Source organism: Anguilla anguilla, chromosome 6 (genome assembly GCF_013347855.1).
Source record: "Anguilla anguilla isolate fAngAng1 chromosome 6, fAngAng1.pri, whole genome shotgun sequence".
NCBI lineage: Eukaryota > Metazoa > Chordata > Actinopteri > Anguilliformes > Anguillidae > Anguilla > Anguilla anguilla.
Genome location: NC_049206.1, coordinates 52,806,179 through 52,827,804, shown reverse-complemented (window position 1 = coordinate 52,827,804; position 21,626 = coordinate 52,806,179). Strand labels below are relative to the sequence as shown.

The following is a 21,626-nucleotide window of genomic DNA, read 5'->3' as shown; positions in this document are numbered from 1 at the left end:
TATCAAACGACAGGTAAAGGCATTATGCGGGTAGGCCGGTGCTGTGCCTGTGGGTATTTTGTGGACAATGGCGCTTGGAGAAATAAAGAGATAGAACGTAGTCAAGCCTGCCCGCGGCTGGTGCGCGGTGTTGCCCTTGGAAAGGCTTTTCTGCAGTCACGGCAATCCTCTCTGCGCGGCGTCATTCGTCTTGGTCTGGGTTTCAAATGCATAATTAAGTGAGACGCATTATGAATGAGGAAAATCGCAGCCTCTCACGCCGACGATGGGAAGCACAATCAGGGTATTATAAGAACATAATTCCTACGGGCTAATTCATTTGCATGATGTCATCAATCGTGTGCGCAGGTAACAGCTATCAGGGAGCACAGTGGAAGGTTGCCCAAAGACCCTTCTAACCTTCTAAACTCTTTCCGGCAGAAAATCTGTAAAGGCACCACATTGTTTCATTCTGATTGATTGAGGCCACACAGCCTTGCAGCATTTTAAAACATTCCATCAACTCTAACTGACATGTTTTGATATGTTTATGAAATAGTTTTAATAATTTGAAAAATGCAATTTTTTTACAGGCCATGAATAAGCGTATAAGTAAAGCATGTGGTTGCTGAGCCAGGCCATGTCAGTCAGATTCTCTGAGATGTTTTGAGGAGTCAAGCTTTGGACATCTAGCTATTCTCCGGCAGTTATTTAGATTAATTTGTCACCCCAACTCTAGAGCATGGCACGGGAGTCTGTGGTTTGGAGCAAAGAGTGCATCGGCATGAATAGTTTGTTCTTAACAAAACTTTGATTTTGCTGTCACAGAAAATATTATGAGGAGAGGAATGAAATGCAGAAATAGCAGTGCTCAGTAGGAGAGCATAAAGCATCCATCTACAGTAACAAACAGCAGTGTTAACATTTAAACAGTTAAATGTTGTGAAGTAAAAAACTGAGGCTGCAGCTTTTGAATGTGAAGAGGCCTTTGACCCTTTGACGTCAAACTCCGGAATTATCTTATTTAACGACGGATATAACCAGATTCATGGACTTGGGCATGCCTTGAGCTTGGAATCCATCCGTTTGGATTACTGCATCAAATTGACTCATTTAATTCACTCGCGTTTCACGAGGAGAGAACTTTTTAGAAAAAGTTAATTAAGAACTGCGTTCCGGTGTTCGCTGCACGCACTAAAACTGGAATGATGCATGGCAGATTGGCACGGATCCCTGTGACTGAATGGCATGTACTGCATAGTCCTGAGGCAGCCAATGTTTTTATGGCTCCCATCTGGTGCATCCAGCTAAAGAGCTAGCTCTCAGTGCAGTGATGCTCCACAGGTTTGGATCATATCCTGACTGACCCTGACTTCCTGCATAAGTTTAGCAGCATTTCATCTGCAATATAGGGATAGGATTTGCCTACATCTATCAACTGCAAATTTCAGAATGAGAAAAACATTACTGAACAAATCCCAGAGGTCAAAGAGCATTTAGTGCTATCTATAATTTCCAGGTTAATGGAATTCTTATAGGTTGTTGGGTTTAGTGTTTAAATAAATAAAAAAATCGTTATTTTGCATGTTGTCTACAGGTTGACTTCGCCTTCATCGTCTGGCACAGTTTCCCGGACCGGATTGTGGGCTACCCGGCCCGCAGTCACTACTGGGACAGCGGCAAGGCGCGGTGGGGCTACACCTCCAAGTGGACGAACGAGTACTCCATGGTGCTCACCGGGGCGGCGTTCTACCACAGGCGAGTAGCCGCGCGGGCGCTAACGTCGCGTCATCGGGGGCCCGAGCGGCGGAGCTTTCAGACGGGAAAGAGAGAGAGAGAAAAACTGTCCAAACAGTAACACATGCCAATTATTTTTCCGGCGCGGAGGAGGCTATATAAAGCCTGTAAGGCGCGTGGCGATCCGTTAACATCTCTCCCGCTCGCGGCCCCGGATGCTGTCAGTTACAGCCGATCGCGGCTGCGTGCGATTAGCCTTCCGCGCGCGCGAAGAAGCCCGTGGCAGAGGTTTCCACCCTCCTCGTCGCTAGTGTAAATGTGAGGCCCGCTCTGGCTGTTCGCATGCCGCTGATGGTTTTATGTGCAGGCTTTTCAGATCTTTTTGTTGTTGTTGTTGTTGTTGTTTGTTTCCACTCGTTCTGAAGAAGTATAGTTTTGAGATTTTTAAGTGTATTTCTGGTAGAAAAAAGGCAGGCAAAATTATATTGTATCAGATTATGAATTGCCAATATTAGTAGTAGTAGTAGTAGTAGAAGTAGTAGTAGTAGTAGTACTAGTAGTATTAACCCTCACACCATTCAAATCCTCCTCAATTGGCTGTGTTCATGCATATATTACAGTTTCAATGGCAAGTCTGCCTAAACCTGCTTTCGTAAATACAATGCAGCTTCCCATGGAGACCATGTGATTGCCCATGGAATTTTTTTCAGCCAGTTAAACTGAAGGATGATTAGAAGATTGGGAATTTAGCCAATATGTGAATGACTCTCCTGTGTGTGATCCTCGCATCTCTCTATCCCGGTAGTTACTGGGTACTGAGCTGCCATTTCTGATTGGCTGCTGTTGGCCTTTTAAGAAATAACTTGCTGTTTCAGCACCTGAGCTAGTCTTTTGTACCTCATTTGTATGAAGTTTGCCCTTTTTTTCCATGTGCGTATCTTGAAAGAGGCATCTGTTCTGTTTGTCAGTGCCCTTATTAAGTATCAGTAAAAACCAAAATCATTCTAGGCTTTCAGAACTCAAATAGCTAGATTTCAGGCTCTGTTAATGACTATATACTGATAGTTCATCCGACAGGCAGGGGGAGGCAGGATTAGAGTTGTTTACATTTCTGAAATATAATAAAGTGGTCAGCTTTCAGATAATTAATTTCATATTTTGTAATGCGCAACACAATCAATCAGTCATTGAATTTAGCATATCTCATTGACAATTAAACTGCAGTGTAGCATGAAAAATGTGCAACACTGACAGCAAAAGGAACAGATGATAGAACAATACAGAGAGATATTAATGATTGTGATAAATGGGAACAAGAACAAAGATTTGTGCAGACAGTAAAATCCTACCAGCTAGTTGTTTTATTTTTGTTTTGTTTTTTTTTGTCTGCTCCTCAGCAGCTAAGGTCTAAGTGGAGTCTGGGGGTATGTTACTATGCCCAACTAGCAAAGCCATCAAAGATCAGGTGCAACACACCTTCTCTGCTGGCAAAGTTCCAAACATTTAGCTGACGATCATGCATGTAATTACTCTTATTTGATGGCAAATAAACATGAAGATGAATCATGCACTCATGTTATTGCAAACTATTTGCGTGCATTCTTTCATGCATAATGCATTATTTATGTATCTATTTATTTGTGTATTTTGTGGTGAATACACTTAACTTGGTCTCTCAGCACTGATTCAGTTGCTATGACAACTTATGACACATATTCACAAATGTAGGCATGTATATACTTGCATATGTGTGAGCCTGCTGCTGAAGTATTTCTGATATACAGAAGGTGACAGAATGGTTCTTTGTGAAAGTGATTTACCATGCTGTACTACCAGTATGATTTGCTAGTTAAATGACCAGTTAATTAAAAAGTTTTCTTTTGGGTAATTTTATCAGGAAATATGTCAGACAAAATCCTGCATTTAGTCATCCTGTTTAAACTGTCAGCCAATTTAGGTTGACAGCTATATGAACGAGATATTTTAGGAAGCAGTCAACTTGATTAAAAGATTATGCCCTTGTTGACAACAGTGAATGAATTAGCCCTCTGACAGTTTCCTTTCTTTAACTGTGTGGGGCACTTTAAAATGAAAAATTAAATCAACTGTGTGGATTTTTTCCCCTCAGGAAGAGAGCTATTGACCTTCACTGTGGAACAGGTTAGGAATGTGGTTGTACTGCAGTCGAACGTTAGCTTGTTGATATTGTATATTGAAATCACAAACTCAGTGTTCACACTTGTTGAGTAAAATCTGTTTTTTTTCCATATATACCTCTGTGCTGCTCTTAATAAGGATGATAATTCATTAAATTGTATTTCAGGAGGTTGGGGGTTCAGGGGGGGAGGTCCGTGTCTGTGACCCAGACAAAGAGGGTCACAGACACAATCTGAAAAGGGGTGGAAGGTGACGGAGCTCGGAGACAGTGGCAGACAGCGGTTTAGGGCCGCACGCCCACGCACGCGCGTGCCTGCATCGGTAAAGAGCGTCAACCACTCATAGCGCGGGTCCCATCGCCAGCACGCTCGCGGTGTGCTTCCCAGAAGCTCCCTTGAGCACAAGGATGTTTTGCTCGTAACCCAATCACGGGAGTCGCTGCACACCTCGTATGAATATGTATTAGGTGATCTGGTCCTCCGAAGGGACTTCTAAGCACATTTTATACCGGTGTTTCAAATTGCCTGGTGAGCTGTTGAATGTGGCTTTGAAATGCCACCCAGGAGAGAATGTTTTTTTTTTTTTTTTTTCAATTATCCAGGTAGCAAATGCGTAAATAGATTAGCCACTTATTAAATCTACCTGTTTAAATTGTATAATTTTGTAAACAGATTAAGTATTCATTAAAGACATGAATTATTGACACTGCAGATTAGAACATGTAGTCTATAGTGGTGATTGGACTAGATGGTGTTTTGATACCTCAAGTTCAGTTTTTCCATGTCTATTAAACTCAAATCATTGCGGGCAACATTGTGTTTGGCAGTTTATCGATACATTTTTGTGCTGGCTTTATGATTGCGGTCACATGAAATATAAGCTTGTGGTTTCTGGGCTCAGAAGTGGCTCGGTTCTAATTGTGCTCTATCTGAGACGCTGTTACAAGGTTTATCTGTGTCATTAGCCAGCCTCTAACAGGAGTCCTCGTGGAGAAGGGTGGGATTGATTCAGCCAAGTGTCCCTTTGGGTCATATCTCCACAATCAGCCATTAGTTTCTTTCCTACTCGCTCCTACAAGTTACCATTTTGTCTTCAGTGTGAGATCCCCCTCTCCTTCGGTCAGAACTAGCTCACCTAGTGCGCTGTGTGACCTGTAGTCTGGGAAATAATTATTGGTGATTATTGGTCACTGGGCACATGCTCATTTGCAGTCATCACTATGCATCTGTGGGTGGCCCATCAGTAGAATAGACTCCAAAGTAAACATAAAATTAGATAAAAAAATAAAATGATAAAAAAAGGCTATAGTTTACATGCCGCTTGCCCTTGGCCTTAGTTTCTGGAACGTGCCGCATTTTCATTTTAACATTCAGATATATATGTGGGGATATCCGAAAGATATAATGCCACGGCAACGCAGAAAATAAAAGTATAAATCGCCCGATCAAAACTGTTGTCCGCCGTTCTATAAATTCATATCTGACAAAAGTGGTTTATCGCTGACTCGGGAAGAACGCCCCGGTCTCCCGAAGTGGATGAGACGCGGAGCTCCTCCGGCGAAACCTTCAGAGTCACGCCTCTTAAGAGCAGGCTGACAGTGATTTACAGTCGGGGATCCGGACGAGTCGCTGATGCAGCAGGGGCCGGCACCTTTGGTATAAAAAGCTGAGGAGATAAGCCGGTTTCGCTGCCTCCCGATCTGAGAGAGGCTCTCCGACGCTCATTCTTCACCGGGGACGGGACAGAAGGGCTTTTGTCAGACGTCCAGGCACAGCTTAATAAACAGGCGAGAGATGAGGCCGGGCGCAATCAGGTCTGCCAGAGCAGAGGGGGCGGGCCAGGGGGGTTAGGGGCCCCCGCCTGAGAAATTAAAACATCAGTCTCCCGGCATCCGGCCGGCTCTGGCGGGAACGCGGGGGTCGAGCGAGGCCGTTGTTTTAACTGTTCCCGCCCCTCTTTCGGCGAGGCCTCTTTTTGCGCCCCGCCTGGGACTTCGGCGTGAATACGGGATGAGGCCAGACTCGCATGTGACGCGCTGATATCGGCGGGCCTGTTTCGAGCCCGATGAAATCCCCCCATGTGTGCGGAGCCGGTCTGGTGAGTGGGGGGGGGGGGGGGGGGGGAGTAGGCACCTGGGTGTCTGTGCGGGGTGTACGGTAAAGCGCGGTGCTTCTGTGTCGCTCGCCCCCTGCAGGTATTATCACTACCTGTACACCCACTACCTGCCGGCGAGCCTTCTCAGCATGGTGGACCGGATGGCCAACTGCGAGGACATCCTGATGAACTTCCTGGTGTCCGCGGTCACCAAGCTCCCGCCCATCAAAGTCACCCAGAAGAAGCAGTACAAGGAGACCATGATGCAACAGGTGCGTCCGCCGGCGGGGAGTCCATGTGAGAGCGGTTCATTACGGGGGCCGCCTCTCACTCCCCCCCCCCACCCCCACCCCCACCCCCCGTGGTATTCACATGTAATATACATACTGTGGGTTTACAGCTGCACCTGACACCTGACACCACACTGTCCCTGAAACACTGCTGGGACAAATCGGTACCGTCCTACCGCGTGGGCCGACCTCCGGGTGCTTCATTTGCATGCAGAAGTGTGGGTCTATGATGAGCTGGGTTGTGCAGCGGTGTTTTACGATCACGAGGCTCAGAGCGTTTGCGTGCGCGGGTTTGCTTGTGTGCATGGGCTGATACACGGGGCCTGAGGCCTGTGCTGGCTCTGGGATTTTGGTGGCCCTAAACAGGAATGAACCAGAGGGACCATAATCGTGGCCCAGGAAAGGGGGAACGGGGGTTTGTTGGGAACCAGCGCAAGAAACATAGCATAGAAAATTTAATTCACAACCTGCGAATACTAAACAATTGAAATGTCTTTCAAAATTTAAAGCTGTACAGTGTGGCTCACGGATGGTTGTGGTCTTAAAAGTCCGCATAGAGCGCGTACTCTAGCAGCAGTGAACCGTCGCTGTCAGGGGGAAATGGGAGGCGGCGGGCCAGGACGCGTTAAAGTAGCACGACGAGCGGGGGGGGGCTCGGGCCTTTCGTCCGGGAAGCGTCTTGAGGGACGAGCCAGACGGACGCGGCGCAGGCGGAGAGCCGGGCTCTCCGGGCGGTCCCTGCGCCCCGGCAGACGGGACGGTTCTCTCCTGCGCGTCAGGGGCTGATTGATGGCCTCGCTCGGGGCAGACTGATGACTCGGCAGGATCGGGCCCCTTGATTAATGCCTTAATTGTGAAGGCCACTTGTAAATCGCCAATTTGCTCCCACCGCTCCCCCCCCCCCCCCCCACCCCCGACTTCATGTCTTAAGGCCATTTCCTGTCCTGGCATTTTTTATATACTCCCCCCCTCCCGTCTGACATTTGCAGCTCTGGCTGAAGATCGCATGGGAAGGTGTGTCTAAAACCAGAGTGGAGACTGCAGCACGGATTTTTTTTGTAGTCTGTTGTGCAGATAGATAATTTGCTAACACTTTAGTTTTTCACCTTGCCCAGTGCACGCTGGGATAGGCTCAAACCTCCCCCCCCGCGACCCTGCCCAGGATATGCGGGTATAGATAATGGATGGATGATTGGATGGATGACATCATCTGTTACGCCATCTTGTGACAGCTTTTATGTCATGTGTATGACCGTGCTATGTCAGCCATATGTCAAAGGGTTCAAGTAAAGTGTTGCCAATAATTTTATTCCATGTGGCAGTGCTCTTGGGTCCGTGAATTTAGAAATACATTGCATCCTGATACACAGAAAAAAATGCTGTTTCATTATGTTACTAGGTTGGTTCATTTAGAAATGTACCCTGCCCAACAGAACAATGTCTTATTATATTTTGTTACATTGATCTTAGGTCAGTTATTTTAGAAATGTTTTGTAATATGTCTCTCAGAAAAATACTGCTCTTATTCTGTTTCACTGATCTTGGGTCAGTTAATTTAGGAATGTATTGTGCTATGCCTGATAGAAAGGCTTTTTAAAATTTTGTATTTCACTGATCTTGGGTCAGTTCATTTAGGAATGCATTGTGCTATGCCTGATAGAAAGGCTTTTTAAAATTTTGTATTTCACTGATCTTGGGTCAGTTCATTTAGGAATGCATTGTGCTATGCCTGATAGAAAGGCTTTTTTATTTCGTATAACACTGATCTCATGTCAGATGACCCTCCAGGCGTGTCCTGTTCTCTCTGTTCCCTCTTTGCGGTTTTCCCACGCAGGGGTCCAAGACTTCACGCTGGGCCGACCCGGACCACTTCGCCCAGCGGCAGACCTGCATGAACACATTCAGCGGCTGGTTCGGCTTCATGCCCCTCCTGCACTCCCAGATGAGGCTGGACCCCGTCCTGTTCAAGGACCAGGTGTCCATCCTGCGGAAGAAGTACAGGGACATTGAGAAGCTCTAGGGAGCCCCCCACGCACGGGACCCCCCCCCCACCCACCCAGGGGGTGCAATTGGGAGATGCGCCGGACCCGTTCGGGGGGGGTGTGGGCCGCTACCGTCCATAATTTATTATGAAATATGCAACACTCGTGCCATTTTACGGTGGCGGTGGTCGGAAAAAACTTGTGACCAGTCAGAATCTGCGGTCCAAGCCTGTTGGATTCTGTTGTCATAAATGTTGTTGGTGATGGTGGTGATGATGATGATGATGATGACAAATACTGCTACGTTTCACATCCTCTGACATCACAATGATTGTCACACTCACAACCTCGTCTGAAAGAAGACTAGCTTGAAGGTGGCTCGGCGAAGCTCAGAGCTCCTGACATTTCCCCATGTTTCTTGTGGAAATTTGGAGGGAAACCAGAAATGGAATACAGTGGGCCCATGTGATCAGGAAATGGATCTGTTGCTTTTCATCCTTTAATTCCCGGACTTTACATTTCACCGGTTTGTTTTTCGTTTCTCTACTCTCTTAACAAGCTTTAAATTGCCAAAAATACAGTTCTGCTAAAGGATGTTCAGATGTATTGTTTTTCTTTTTTTGTTTGTTCTGTTATCTCTTTTTTTGGGGGGGGGGTGGGCAGACTAATGATTACATTCCTTTTCCCTGGATCAATATAGCCATGGTACCGGAGTGGGATGAAAGATAAGGAGTGGAGGGAAAAAAAATCTTTAGGAAGATTAACTTGCCTGGAGGTGCGTTCAGATGTTTTCGGAAGATATATGTAGTATTTGAAATGTCCAAATTCATTTTAATTTCAGAAGATTGTTGCACTTTCTTGTGTCCTGCAGAAGAAAAAAAAAAATTAATAAATTATGCAAAGTTATACAAACAATGATGAACACCTTGTCACAGACCATCAAAGTATTCTGTGTGTTTGGGGATAGTGCAGGCTTTCATGTTTCCACAGGGTAGAAATTCAGGCACCGTTACCCTTGATTTGACCTCCCCGTGGATATAGGCAAGGTTTGAAAATTTACATATGTTGATAGGTTTATTAAGAGGATGTACACGAATCTCGAAGAGAGGAGGTAGTTAGAATTGGCAGACACCTTGGATTTCCATAAATGAGCTTTCATTTGCTGCAACAACAACCAATAACCTGACAGTTGATTCTCAAGGGGGTGGAGAACTTCTTCTAGATCTGCTTTCCCCCATTTCCTTTCAAAGTTTTCTTTAATATAACTTTCACAAGTACTGTATAGTTCATCCTTTGGCTAATATCTTGAGGGAATTGACCTCCATGGATGAGGTGACGTATTGATACTGAACATATTCATTTGTTTTAATATTTCCATTTCAATGGTCATGTGTTTTAAAATAGTTTATCGCTAAATTTAACATGCAGTAAAAACAGTCTGTCCTAGTTTTTTCACAAGTGCAAATTTGAAATATGTATATTTATTGTGGCTTCTGTTGATTAAGCTACTATTTATACACTTTTACTAGTAACATTATTTAAGGTGCTTTATACTGAATAACTATAGTTTAATAAATTTACAGTATTATTTATATTTACGGCTGATATTTAAATGAACAAAATAACAATAAAAATTTAAAAATAACATTTTTAAAATTATCAGCTAAAGGTTTTAGTTCATAAGAATACTTAATTGTGACTATCATCGTTCTTCAGTCAGCCCAATGTCATAAACGTAAAAAAGTGCCCAGAAAGTTAACATCACCAAAGTCTGCTGTGATCCCATTGAGCCAATCACCTGGGACGGGGAGCTTTTTTTTCCCAGGTGAGAGTTTTTCTTTGCGCTTTACACATTTACAGTGGAGGCCAGTCCCACCTCCGTAGCCGCCTCGCTAAATATCGACCGGGTCCACCAGGAATAGGTTCATTGACTTCCGTGACTCTCCCGCAAGCAGAATAAACGCTAAAACAATGCACGCTTTGGAATGCGTTTTTTTAACCATCGCGTGTCTGCGTGACAATTAAGCGTCAATGAAACAGGGCCACTGGCACTTTGGAGAAAGGTTACACTATATATTTATTTGATACTTATATATTATCCTTTTTCTTTGTGCTCCAGGGATATGAATGAGTCCATGACCGGTTATGGTATTGATTCAGATTGATCCTCGTGAGGCACAGCTGGTTTCAGACCAGAATAATCTATCTGTGCTGATGCTGGTGCTGTATGAAAGATTACATTTTTTGTTGTGGGGTCAATTGGTAATTTAAACATGATGCATTTCCATTGTCCCCATTGTGGGCAATAAAGTTTATTTTATTTTCATTTTTGTGCCATGCAGCTTTTACATGTGAACGAATTATCTAGAATTGCCATTCATTCAATGAATTAACCATAAAAACTATATTCCATCATAATGATAATATTAATAATAATAATAATAATAATAATAATAACAACAACAACAACTAAGTTTGGAATTGGAACTTTGAGCCATACAACGACTAGTTTTAATCTACTTATGTTCATTTAAAAATGGTTCTGTATTTAAGGTGTCAAATGAGACGATTGAAGCATTTTAGGCCACATCAATGCTGCAAAATGTCTAGCAGCAAGCAAATCAAACAAGGCCATCTTCAATGATGAGGGGACACACTCAGTAGTGTGGAGAGCATTCAGGCAAATTAAACTACAATTCAACTACTGAGCCTCCAATATAAGTTATTTCTCTCTCTGATGTTTCAGCTTTGATATTCACTGGCAAATATTTACAGGCCAAGCATTTGACATTTCGTGATGGCAGACGATATGGAATCCTTTTTTTTTTTGCTAATATTTATTTATCCCACACACTATTTTGGACGTCTCTTCAGGTTGACGTAAAATAAATAGACGTTTTTCTGTCGGCTGTGGGCCCGGCTGCCTCTGAGGCCTGCCCTTCAGTCTTATTTGAAAAGTTGATTTACAGCTGTTATCTCCTGGGAAGGTGGACGTCAGGTCAGGGAGCTTTAAATGCCACGCGGCTTCAATCGGAGGTGCCCCGGCGGAGGGAAAAAAAAAAAAAAAAAAAAGCCAATAACCATGGAGATCAAGCCGCCCCATCTCTGAGCCCCTCCGTGACATATCTCGCGCGGCACACGCCACGAGGGAACCATCAAAAATAGAGCCCAATTCTCTGCACATCAAACAACAGGGCAGGCCAACATCCCCCCACCCCACCCCACCCGCTTTATTGATGGCTGCCACAGCCGCCACACATTACAACGCATGAAAGTGTAGCCCAGATCCCGGGGCATTGTGCCTATTTAAACTGTTTGGTCTTGACACAATAGCATGCTGAATATTTTATATTTCATTATAGAAGGAGTTTTTCATACACTATTCTATCTATATGTAATGCGGCCTTTGATATATATATATATATATATATATATATATATATATATATGCATTATATTTATATATATATATGTATATATATATATACTGTATATATGTAGTATAAAATTAAATATATAAATATATATATATATTTATATTTATTTAATGTATATATATTCACAGCAAACAAAAAACTCATCTAAAAACGAAAACCTGAGCACAGCAATAATTTGTGTATTGGCCCATATATTTTTTAAGTGCTGCAATGTCCTGTTCTGATCTTGACGATTTATGTTAGTGCCATTTATTGCAGAATATATAATTTCCATAAGGGAGGTCAAGGCCGAAGAGAGAGGCGTTTTTATGGAGGACGTGATCTCTTGTTCAATTCTCTGCACTGCTGCGTGTCACTTTTCTCCAGCTAACACATAGGACAAGGACCAGTGAAATATATGCTAATCATGTAGCTTGCGGTACTGTGCCACGCTGTTCTTTTTTTTTTACAATGCCCTTTTTATCAACCTTTGTCAGAAGCATCAGAGGCATATGGCATAGCTATCATTCCAATGACACCTTCACAGAGCTAAAAAGGTGAGTGATCAAGAACTTCTCATCTGTCATAACACAGAACAGAACAACCAGCCATCAGAACTGCAGAAGGAATCAGTAATACAGATGTGCAGTGTGCTTGAAGTATGTGCACTTCTGTTCATAAAGAAGAGACAGGGAAAATAATTCAGACGGAGAAAAAAACAACCTCCAGCATCTTTAAGGCCAATAGATAAACTACTCCTCTAGTGCAGCGTTTAGGTTCGCCGTGGATCACATATTATGGAGTTTTAAACTGTCAGGGCTAATCCGCTCGGGACGGAGAGATAGGTTATGTTCACATACCGAAAGTCGGCGGTGCGGCTGCCTTCAAACTCGGGCATTAGCACCTGAGCCGAGGTGCGAATCCTCGCGCCGCGCAGCTCTCGGGCTGGAGCGAAGCGGCTGATTGATCCGGCGCGAGACGAGACGCGGCCTCGTCGCACGTCAAACGCAAAAAAAAAAGAAAATAAAATAAAAGAGCCGCTCCACCGGCGGCCGGGGTAATCGCGCCGCAAATCTGTTCCGGAGCGCTGACACCGATCTCTCGCGTGTGTTTATTCTGCGGTCTCTTACTCTTACCCTGTCCGCCCTGCTCTTAAGCTATTGTTGCTCGCGCAGATAACACAGGCAGTGCACTCCGCGGCATCAGATCAGGGCAGGTGCCGTACAGATGTTATTAGTGCAGCCATGTGACGTGATATAAAATGACCTTTGACCTTTATTCGAGCAGGCAGGTCTGAGAACTCAACTGAGTGCTCAGTTCTCTTTTGCAGGGTCTATTTATCTGCAGTGACAACCTGTGCAAAGTGCATATTCATTTGACTGTTGATCTTGAACATACAACTGAGAGGGAGCTATTCCCACATGCTAATGCTTAATCCTGTTCAAGCTCAGAACCCCAAGATCCAAAAGAAAAATCTCCTTTAGATTTGGAATCACCATTTTTGCCTCTGGAGTCAATCCACACACATGAAAGACAGCTGAAGTAAGTGGACTTGACTGATTATCTTGCCCATGAGCAGCAGTGCTACATACTACAGGAGAGCTGGCACTAATGCATTGTTTAATGGGAAACCATATCCCTGACAGGGCAATTTTTAAATCCCCACATCTCTTCAACACGTGGGGTCACCAGATACCCCATTTAGATACGAAGGGAATGTTAACCATTGGTGGAAAAGCATGTGATATCACCATGTAATATTAAATGGACCTACAAAAATAAAGGGTTCGGTACTGCTGAGTCATTTCATTGCTTAATAATTCAATTTCCATAATAAAAAAAAAATAGGTGGGTTTTTATACAGTCTTCAGGGCATGTGTCAAATTGCTCATTTTCCATAGCTCTCCAGAGATGATGAGAAGTATTCAGGCAAAAGTGACGGGGGGACTGGAGGAGGCCTCGGATCTGACACGCTCAAATTGAATGATAATTGCCTGTGTGGTACACAATATTTCTCCTGACTTTCCAGAAATTAGTTATGGTGAGTTTAGCATGGACGCGGCGTGCGGAGGCAGGGGCTCGGCCTCGAGTGCGGTAATTGTGTTATAAAAAGCCATTAGGTCTCCCGTTTCTTTTTATTACGCCCCAACAATATTGCTCATCGCCGGCCTGTCTCTTTAAATTTGTCACGTCGAGGCTGGTGGGGTATCTCCCCCCCCCCCCCCCCCCCCCCAGTAATGGAGACGCTGGAGACGGAGACGGCGAAGCAATTCCGCGTTCTGATGGGCTCCTGGGAAGGCCGCCGCTTGCCTCTTGCGCCGTAATGCAAAAATATGTAACTGTCTCGCCGGGGCATTTTCAACGCTTATTTAAAAAATATCAAATATGGGGCCGGTCGGAGCTTACTGACACGACTCTTGTAGCCGCTGGCTCGAATGCGTGGCTTGACTGCGCTGTGAAAGTGCGTGTTGATAAATATATATATATATATAACAGGGCTCTGTGCCTTCTTCTCCGTGAGAGATATTTTCTGCGAACGGCGTCGGAGGACGGCTGCCTGCGTCGTAAGCCGTTTCCGCAGGTGTCCGAGCTTGATATGAGTAAACGGAGTGCAGCCGGGGGCTGACGGGCTAAAATGGTGATTCATAGGACAGAATTACTTCTCCAGAGGGGACTTGCCATTTGCCATCACCGGGTCCCTCAATCCCCTAATAATACCCTCCACATCCTCCAGCAGCGGAGGCTTTTAAGCTGAAAATGGGGGAAGTTGTACCTTTAAATGAGTTAATTTCCCATTGGTGGTTGTTCGGCAGTATTAATCAGATTTTTGGCATTGTTACGTTTTCCCTATGCCACCCTCAATGTCCAGTTATTGTAAAAAGGACAAATGGAAATTTGAAAGTGGTTAAAGGCCTGCAATCTTCATCCAAAAATACATTTTGCGGCCTAAAATATATTATGTATTTTATCAAAACTAGAATACGTGTAAGTGAATCATTTCATTTGTTAACATTTTTGCTTTTGGGCAAGTATGGATTCTCAGTGTCGGCTGACTTGACTATTCATCTTCCGTTTGTCTTATTTACTGAATATACAGATGGTGTTTCAAAGTGAAAAGCTCAGCGATTTGTAAGAAGAATTCTCTATACTGCACCTACAACTACAGGATTTCAATCATTTCACTCACAAAAGAAGACTCCTACAGAAACAGACTAATGAAAAATAATGTCGCAGAACAAATTGTTTTCTCTTCTTCAAAACGTGGCGCTTTGGTGCGCGATGTTGCCTGAGATTTCATCACTGCATATCATTCGGCCCTACCATGTGACAGGCTTTTCCAGGGGTCAGGACAGCAAGTCGCTCCCCGCTTATTTTCTCTGAAATGAAACCAAGTATTTATTACAGAGAAAAGGACCAAGGGATTTGAGCCAGCATTTTTTCTATTCCCCGCGGCAAAGTTGTTGAAAATGAGATCTGGGGAAGGCAGTGGAATTCTCATATACAAAAATAAATAAATAACCTAAAACAATTGTGATTCTTTTTTTTTTTTCCTTTTTTTCACGTGTGGACCTGGAGGAAGGTTGAGTGAAATGATCTGCACTTTGTAATTGCTTTCTGCACAGACAGGTGTAATACTGGCAGACGAAAGAAAACCCATTGAATTGCTCCCGCTCGCTGACACTAATGGCTATTAGCGCATGGCTCACGTGACTTTGCTTTCCAGCGAGGTTACAATAACGTTATTGTGTCGAAATGTGACATTTCTATTGTTGCGCACAATGTGCCGTTCGCGGATGGCGTCTGAAATTGCATAAAATGCGCCGAAATTACATTTAGCCGAAATAAATTTGCCTGAAAGGGAATTTGAATTCCCATCAGGGCTGCGAAATAATATTTGCATAACTTCGGTCGGTGTTATGTGGGCTGTTGCGAGAATTCTGCGAGAATTATTGTCAGTCGTGAAGGCAGAGCTTTAATGGAGCGTGTGGTTGAAACTGCGGAGCTGAGGGGGGGAAACGAGGGTCTGTTGTTTGAAGTATTCAAGGTGCTCAACAACATTGAACCCCAAGGGATGGGGTTTGTGGGGAGGTGGGATGGGGAGACTGTAGTCTGAAAGGGTTTAAAAAACACTAATGAGAAAAAAAAAACCTGAATGTAAAACAGAATGTTGCATAAGATTAGTGAAATTAAGGTTAGTTGGAGCTTGTGAATTCCCTCCACCTGGCAGTGTGTCTTGTGTGCTGTTTGTCACTTTATTTTTATGTGTCCTTTATTTGACCATGTGTGAGAAAAAACAGTGTGAGCTGCTATTGGTGAGTCATATAAACCTACATCAAAATTAGTGTGGCTCACATGCTGTTTTGCAATAAGAGAAGGATTTTTATTTCTCCCGAAGAAATCAAATTTCATTGTCTTGACCCAAGCAGGGGTCTCTAATTTTGCAATACTGAAATTGAATAATAGACCAAAGCAGAGTTAAAAAAGAAAACAGATCTCTATTGCTGATGTTTAATGTGGAAACAGTTAATATTAATGATAAACTTACTAATATTAATGATAACTTGCCACTTATTGGTCTGAAGAAATATAAATTTGGTTGCAATATCATTCCCTTCTACAGAAGTGCACTATTGTGCTTAGTATTTAGTGTGCCATACAAGGGAAAGGAGTAAGGTATAGCACAAATGGATATGTGGGCCTGCAATTCTATATTCTCTTCCATTTATCCATTTAATTAAATTTTATTGTATGTTTTGGCCTGGATTTGAAAGTCCCGCCAAAGCAAATCAGATCTTTTTACGGCTAGCAAAAATCTGAATGGCTTTGTAACTTTTGTCCACATTTTTTCTCACCAGATCCTTATGCATATCATTCTTCCCTTCCGTTATTTTTTCAATTTTTTACACACCACTAAATTCCGGTAAAAATTTCTCTTCCCTCTCGCCCCCAAGACGACTCTGCCAATTTTCTGCATCTGTAAATTCGACATGTTCCAGGAGTTTTTCTCTCTCCCTGTTGAGTTCTGCTACGGGCTCGGTGTCTTTACTTGGAAACGTTTGCCCTGCCCTCAGATATTTTCTGCTTGGCAGAGCCCACCGTCCTCCGAGCGCCAGAGTAATTAGCTCTCTTGTGTTTACTTCCACTTTTGGGAAAGAGCTCGGTATTAAAATGAACCGGGCGAAAGGTCAACGCCCAAACTCTTCGGACCTCAAAGACGGCAAAATTGAACGGGAGGGCTTTCCTGTGCCCTGAATGAGTGATCAGTGGAAGTCATTAGAAATGTGGACTCAAGAACATCTGCAGTTTTTCCGTGAGGTCTGGGACCGGGTTCGGTATGTTTGAACATTTTCTATTGCGTGAAGGGTGCCTCGTCCTCTGAACGCATACCTCTGTAGACATAGCCCACTCCAATATAATGGAACAGAGGGCAGGATTCCCAAATCATCATTAATTTATGAGGGAAGGATTAAAACCTATAGCTATATTTACTGAATACGTTGACAGCCATAAATTCTACAGATGGCAGAAGCGGTTGCTGAAGACTGCACGTTCCTGAGCTTAGACAGCTGTGAGGAAAATTTTGTCCTTGACAGTATTTACGATTCTGGGTGCCAATAAGTTCAAAAGGCTTGAAAGATATTCCATGAACTTGTAATTGATGTGTGCAAAAGTAAATAGCAATGGTTTATTAATCCTTCAGACATTCATAGGCCAGAAGTCAGGCATTAGCATCCTGTATCATTTCCCTGATGTGAGCTTGTTGGTATTCCTTGTTATGGAATATTTGTGCATTACATGTCAGGGGCATATGCATCTTTGGGATAAGATGTATGTGACTCATCTGTGTTCACTTATTTAGAGCATCAGAAGCCTTGCAAATACTTTTCAAGTTAAACGAGTTGGATCCAATCCTCTTGGAAAAAAAAGAAAATCCTTGGAGGTCAACAAACAGCCATGTCTCATAACTGACTAAATTATATTACCCAGGCATCAGTCTTTCAGCCTGAAAAAGTGAAAACAGCATATATTGTGTTTGTATTTTGTTTAGGTTATTATTACAGCAGTGTATATTGCCTAGCAAGTTATATAAGACATCCTCACTTTTTTTCAAAAAAGTACAGCTAAAAAGCCAGGAGTAAAGTTTGCTTTCAGGCTTTCTCAGTCATTTCAGATGTTTAAGTCAACATAACCCCATAGAAACAACAACCAGGTTGAGGAGAAGGTGCACTCCCTCTCTATCTTTCTGGCTGATGTCAAAAATGTTTTTCTTTTTTTACAATTTACAAAACAAAGGTGTTCATTATATCTCATTCAAAAGGTGTGGTTTCTTAATGTTTTATTTTATTTCATATTCAATTGTATTCATTTAAGTGCCCAATTCACCCGTTCCAACAGAACAAGGTATTTTGGAGACAAAGATTGAATACAATATACTTTCACTTAATCTACAACACATCTGCACAGAGAATTCGGAACACAGTTCCCCATAGGACACTTACAAAAAATGTATTTTCCTATAAACATGTGAGGTGCTTCAGTTCGGTTTCACTTGAAGAAAACAGGTGAAACGTCTATTCAAAATCTGGTTCTTGTCCCATAAGAAAAGTGTTGGATTGACAGCATGTGTGATACAACACATAAGGAAACACTGTTTTTCAAATGATGACAGATTTTCCTTTTTTACTATTTCTGTCAAAATTTTGGATTTCTGTCAGGATGAAATGACTGTCAAGTGTGAAATTGGCTCATATTCAATAAACATTTGTCCTCAACTTCAACAGAAAATTAAATGCAAGTGTTAGTCTTAGTCTTTAAATGTAGACACACATTGAGTTAATTTCTATGGGAGCAGACTTCTTCAATCTGTGTTTATGAAACAAAAACTACACTAAGATATAATTTGGAGTCTAAATTAAGGACAATTCTTATCAAGTCGAAGGCAATTTTTATTGCAGCATCTATCACTTTGCATCTCAAATCCCAAAATTCCTTATCAAGCTCTTGTTCCAGCCCCCCCCCCCCCCCCCCCCAAAAAAAACCCCACCCCCTTCACCTGAGCCTAAATAAAGAGAAGCAAAAATGCACTCACACAATGGAAGAGACCCCCCCCCCACACACACACACACCCCCAAAATCACGTTTTCCTGTGTCCGGCAACTCAGCAGTTTGCCAGACACCGTCCCCTGATATTAGGAAGGCTGTATCTTGCAATATTTCCTCATAAACTGAAAAATGGCAGTATCTATTGCTGATAATAATAGAGCCTCTGCAATCTGTCAAAGGCGGGACAAATAAGCCGTGTGCAGCTCCGCAGCGGAAATTCATTTGAAATCTCATTTTCTGCCAGCATTTCAATTTTGCCTCACGTTTTTTTCCCCTCTCTCTCTCTCTCTCTCTCTCCCTCTTTTTCTTCTTCTCCTAACTCCCCTCCATCGCTTTTCTCTTGGTAGTACCTGGCGGTTGAATGAAATGACAAGGCTGCAGGGGAGGGGCAGTTAATCTCGGCTGTAACGCTCCCCGAGAACGGGCCACGGGTCTCCAGATGGGCGCGGTAGATTAGCAAACAAAGGGCTTATTAAATCAGAGATGAAATACAAGCGCACATTTCCACACCGCCACACGAGCATTACTCTGATCCCGCATTTTCCAGTCACCCCCCACGTCAGGGTCACGACTGGATAGTGCATGAGACTATATTGCAATTAATGAGACCCTTATTTACACTATTACAGCAAGGAGAGACCCTTTTCCCTGCAATCCATTTCCGCTATATCAGTAATGAGAGAACTACTATCCTAGACTGCACTACCAGTTCATTATTCTTAATAGGTCAATATATATCTCGCCACTTTTAATCACATAAATCCTATGGTACCTATTGGAAAATGAACATGCAAAAAGTGCTTATTACTGTCAATACCCTGAGGGACTCTGTAATTGCCAAATAGAATACAATATGTTTTAACTAGGTCCTTTATCTCTTCTGATTTCGTTTTGTAGCCTGTAACAGAATTGAAATCTACCATGTGTGTCTAAACCTGGACTAGTCTAGTGCATAACATGGTAATTGGCTGTAGTTAAGCAATAGTTAATTAGATAATGAGAATGCAATCATAATAATTCAGGCAAAATGCATGAAATTATTTTGCAGACTGAATGATATGGACTATAAGATTAGACATTTCAAGACGCATTATGAACATCAGGGAAATGTGGACATTATAAGAAGTGGAATTAGCATAATTAAACTCCTCTTGGTTTGTTATTTGTTGCTGGGCGTTATTGGATGTTGTAAATATTTAATTTACAATACATTTTTTAAAATTCTATAATAAGAGGTGCAATTTTGAATATTTTATTATCAATAGGTATCTCTGATTCAGAGCTGCAATCAGAATCACCAGCTGACGTTTTTAAAGGAAGAACAGGACAGTCTGCTCTCCTTCTATATTTTCTTCACTTTATTCAGATGGAGAAAAGCGGGGAGGATTACAAATAAAGTTGGGATCACAGTACAGAGAGCACCAGGGCAGGGAATCAACCCCCCCCCCCCAACCACACGGAGGATTTAAATATATTTCAAGAGTCAGTCACCCACACAGTGTGAATATTATTTCTATATGACCATGAATAGGCTTAGTGTTGAGAAAAAAAGATAAATAGGTGTTAAACGCCATGGCCATAGCTCACTCATTTGATGTGGTAATTGAGCTTAATTAGTAAAAATGAAATGACTCAAGATAATGCATGCACCGTACTTGAAGGACCGCTGGATTACCCACCGTGTGACATTATGAGGCCATGTTTGCCCCCTATCTGCTGGAGGATTGAATTACTGGCTGTAAAACTCAAAAACATGGGGCAGTAATAACAAATGATTATCTTTCTAAAGTATGTCTAACTACCGACCATGCTGTAATGAGATTCACACGGGAATGTGCAATCATACATACACTGCAACAACATCTTCTCAATGCCTTCCCAAATTATTTGCAGACATCTAAATCAGTGTATATTAGTGCATTTTTCCCATGAGTAAAAGCTTTCAATTACACTCAGAAATACAGTATGATACTGTTTTCTGATGCTGAGTTTGCTTGACAGCAGCCATGTGGATGAACAGGAAGTCTGAAGCCCAGAGTTACAGCTGTGGTTTGAGCTGACAGCGCTGTGGGTTCGCCAGGTGAGGACGTGGGGTGAGGCGATTTACCTGACAAATGCTTCCTTTGTTCCTCCCAGTGTGCTTGAATGTGTGTCTGTGAATCTCGCTTATTCAAATATTCCTCAAGTTCCTTCAGAGCTGGCAAAATAAACTTCCGCACCTGCTGTTCTTGATCGGCTGTTGAAAGCTAAATGTCATCTCTCATCAATTAAATCATCTTGTATGGTCTGGTTGGGGGGGAAAAAAGCCTGTAATAGCTTCATGGTAGAACAAGGTCAAGGTCAGTCATCAAAATCTCAGAGGAGATCTATTTTGAGACTTGGCAGTGAGCCCAACCATTATGAAAACTGTTATAGCACTAATACAAAACCCGAAGTGCTACATCGATATTTTTACCTACTTTATGCTTTTTTTTACCAAAGACATGACCTTCCTCCACCCCCCAACACACACACACACACTACACACACACATATGCTTGCACGCATGCACGTATGCACACAGAATAATGTACCCAAAAACATTCATTTGCAGAGGCATTGGACAGCAAAACAATGGTGTTCTTGTGATTAAGGCTAGGATCTTACAACATCTGCTGGTAACTTCGTCTTAAAAACAAATTAAAGTACAGCCTGTAGTAAATTACCATAATAATGGCAATAGTCAGATTGATAGACCCTGTAGCCCTTTCTCATCTACACACTTACTACATATTTGGAGAGGTCTATTTAATCCCAGATGTCCTTCTTAAATAATCTCTCGGAATTGTCTGTTCTGTTTTACACAATGTTGTGGATATCTACATGAT

General features: G+C 42.7%; 1 protein-coding gene and 1 long non-coding RNA gene across 2 annotated transcripts in view; one reads left to right on the top strand and one right to left on the bottom strand.

Annotated features, from left to right (window-relative positions):
* The window catches only part of LOC118230580 (exostosin-1), a 177,641-nt gene extending 168,484 nt beyond the window's left edge, over positions 1-9,157 (top strand). Inside the window, exons 10-12 of the mRNA XM_035423707.1 lie at positions 1,577-1,737; positions 6,068-6,239; positions 8,092-9,157. Coding sequence (XP_035279598.1) covers positions 1,577-1,737; positions 6,068-6,239; positions 8,092-8,277 — 519 coding nt within the window. The 3' untranslated portion in view covers positions 8,278-9,157. The remainder of the gene's footprint in view (positions 1-1,576; positions 1,738-6,067; positions 6,240-8,091) is intronic.
* Positions 8,880-21,246, bottom strand: LOC118230581. Its single transcript, XR_004765881.1, has 2 exons — positions 20,867-21,246; positions 8,880-9,104 (listed from the first exon to the last, which is right to left on the bottom strand). It is a non-coding gene; the product is annotated as an uncharacterized LOC118230581 (long non-coding RNA).
* Between the last annotated feature and the right edge of the window lie 380 nt (positions 21,247-21,626).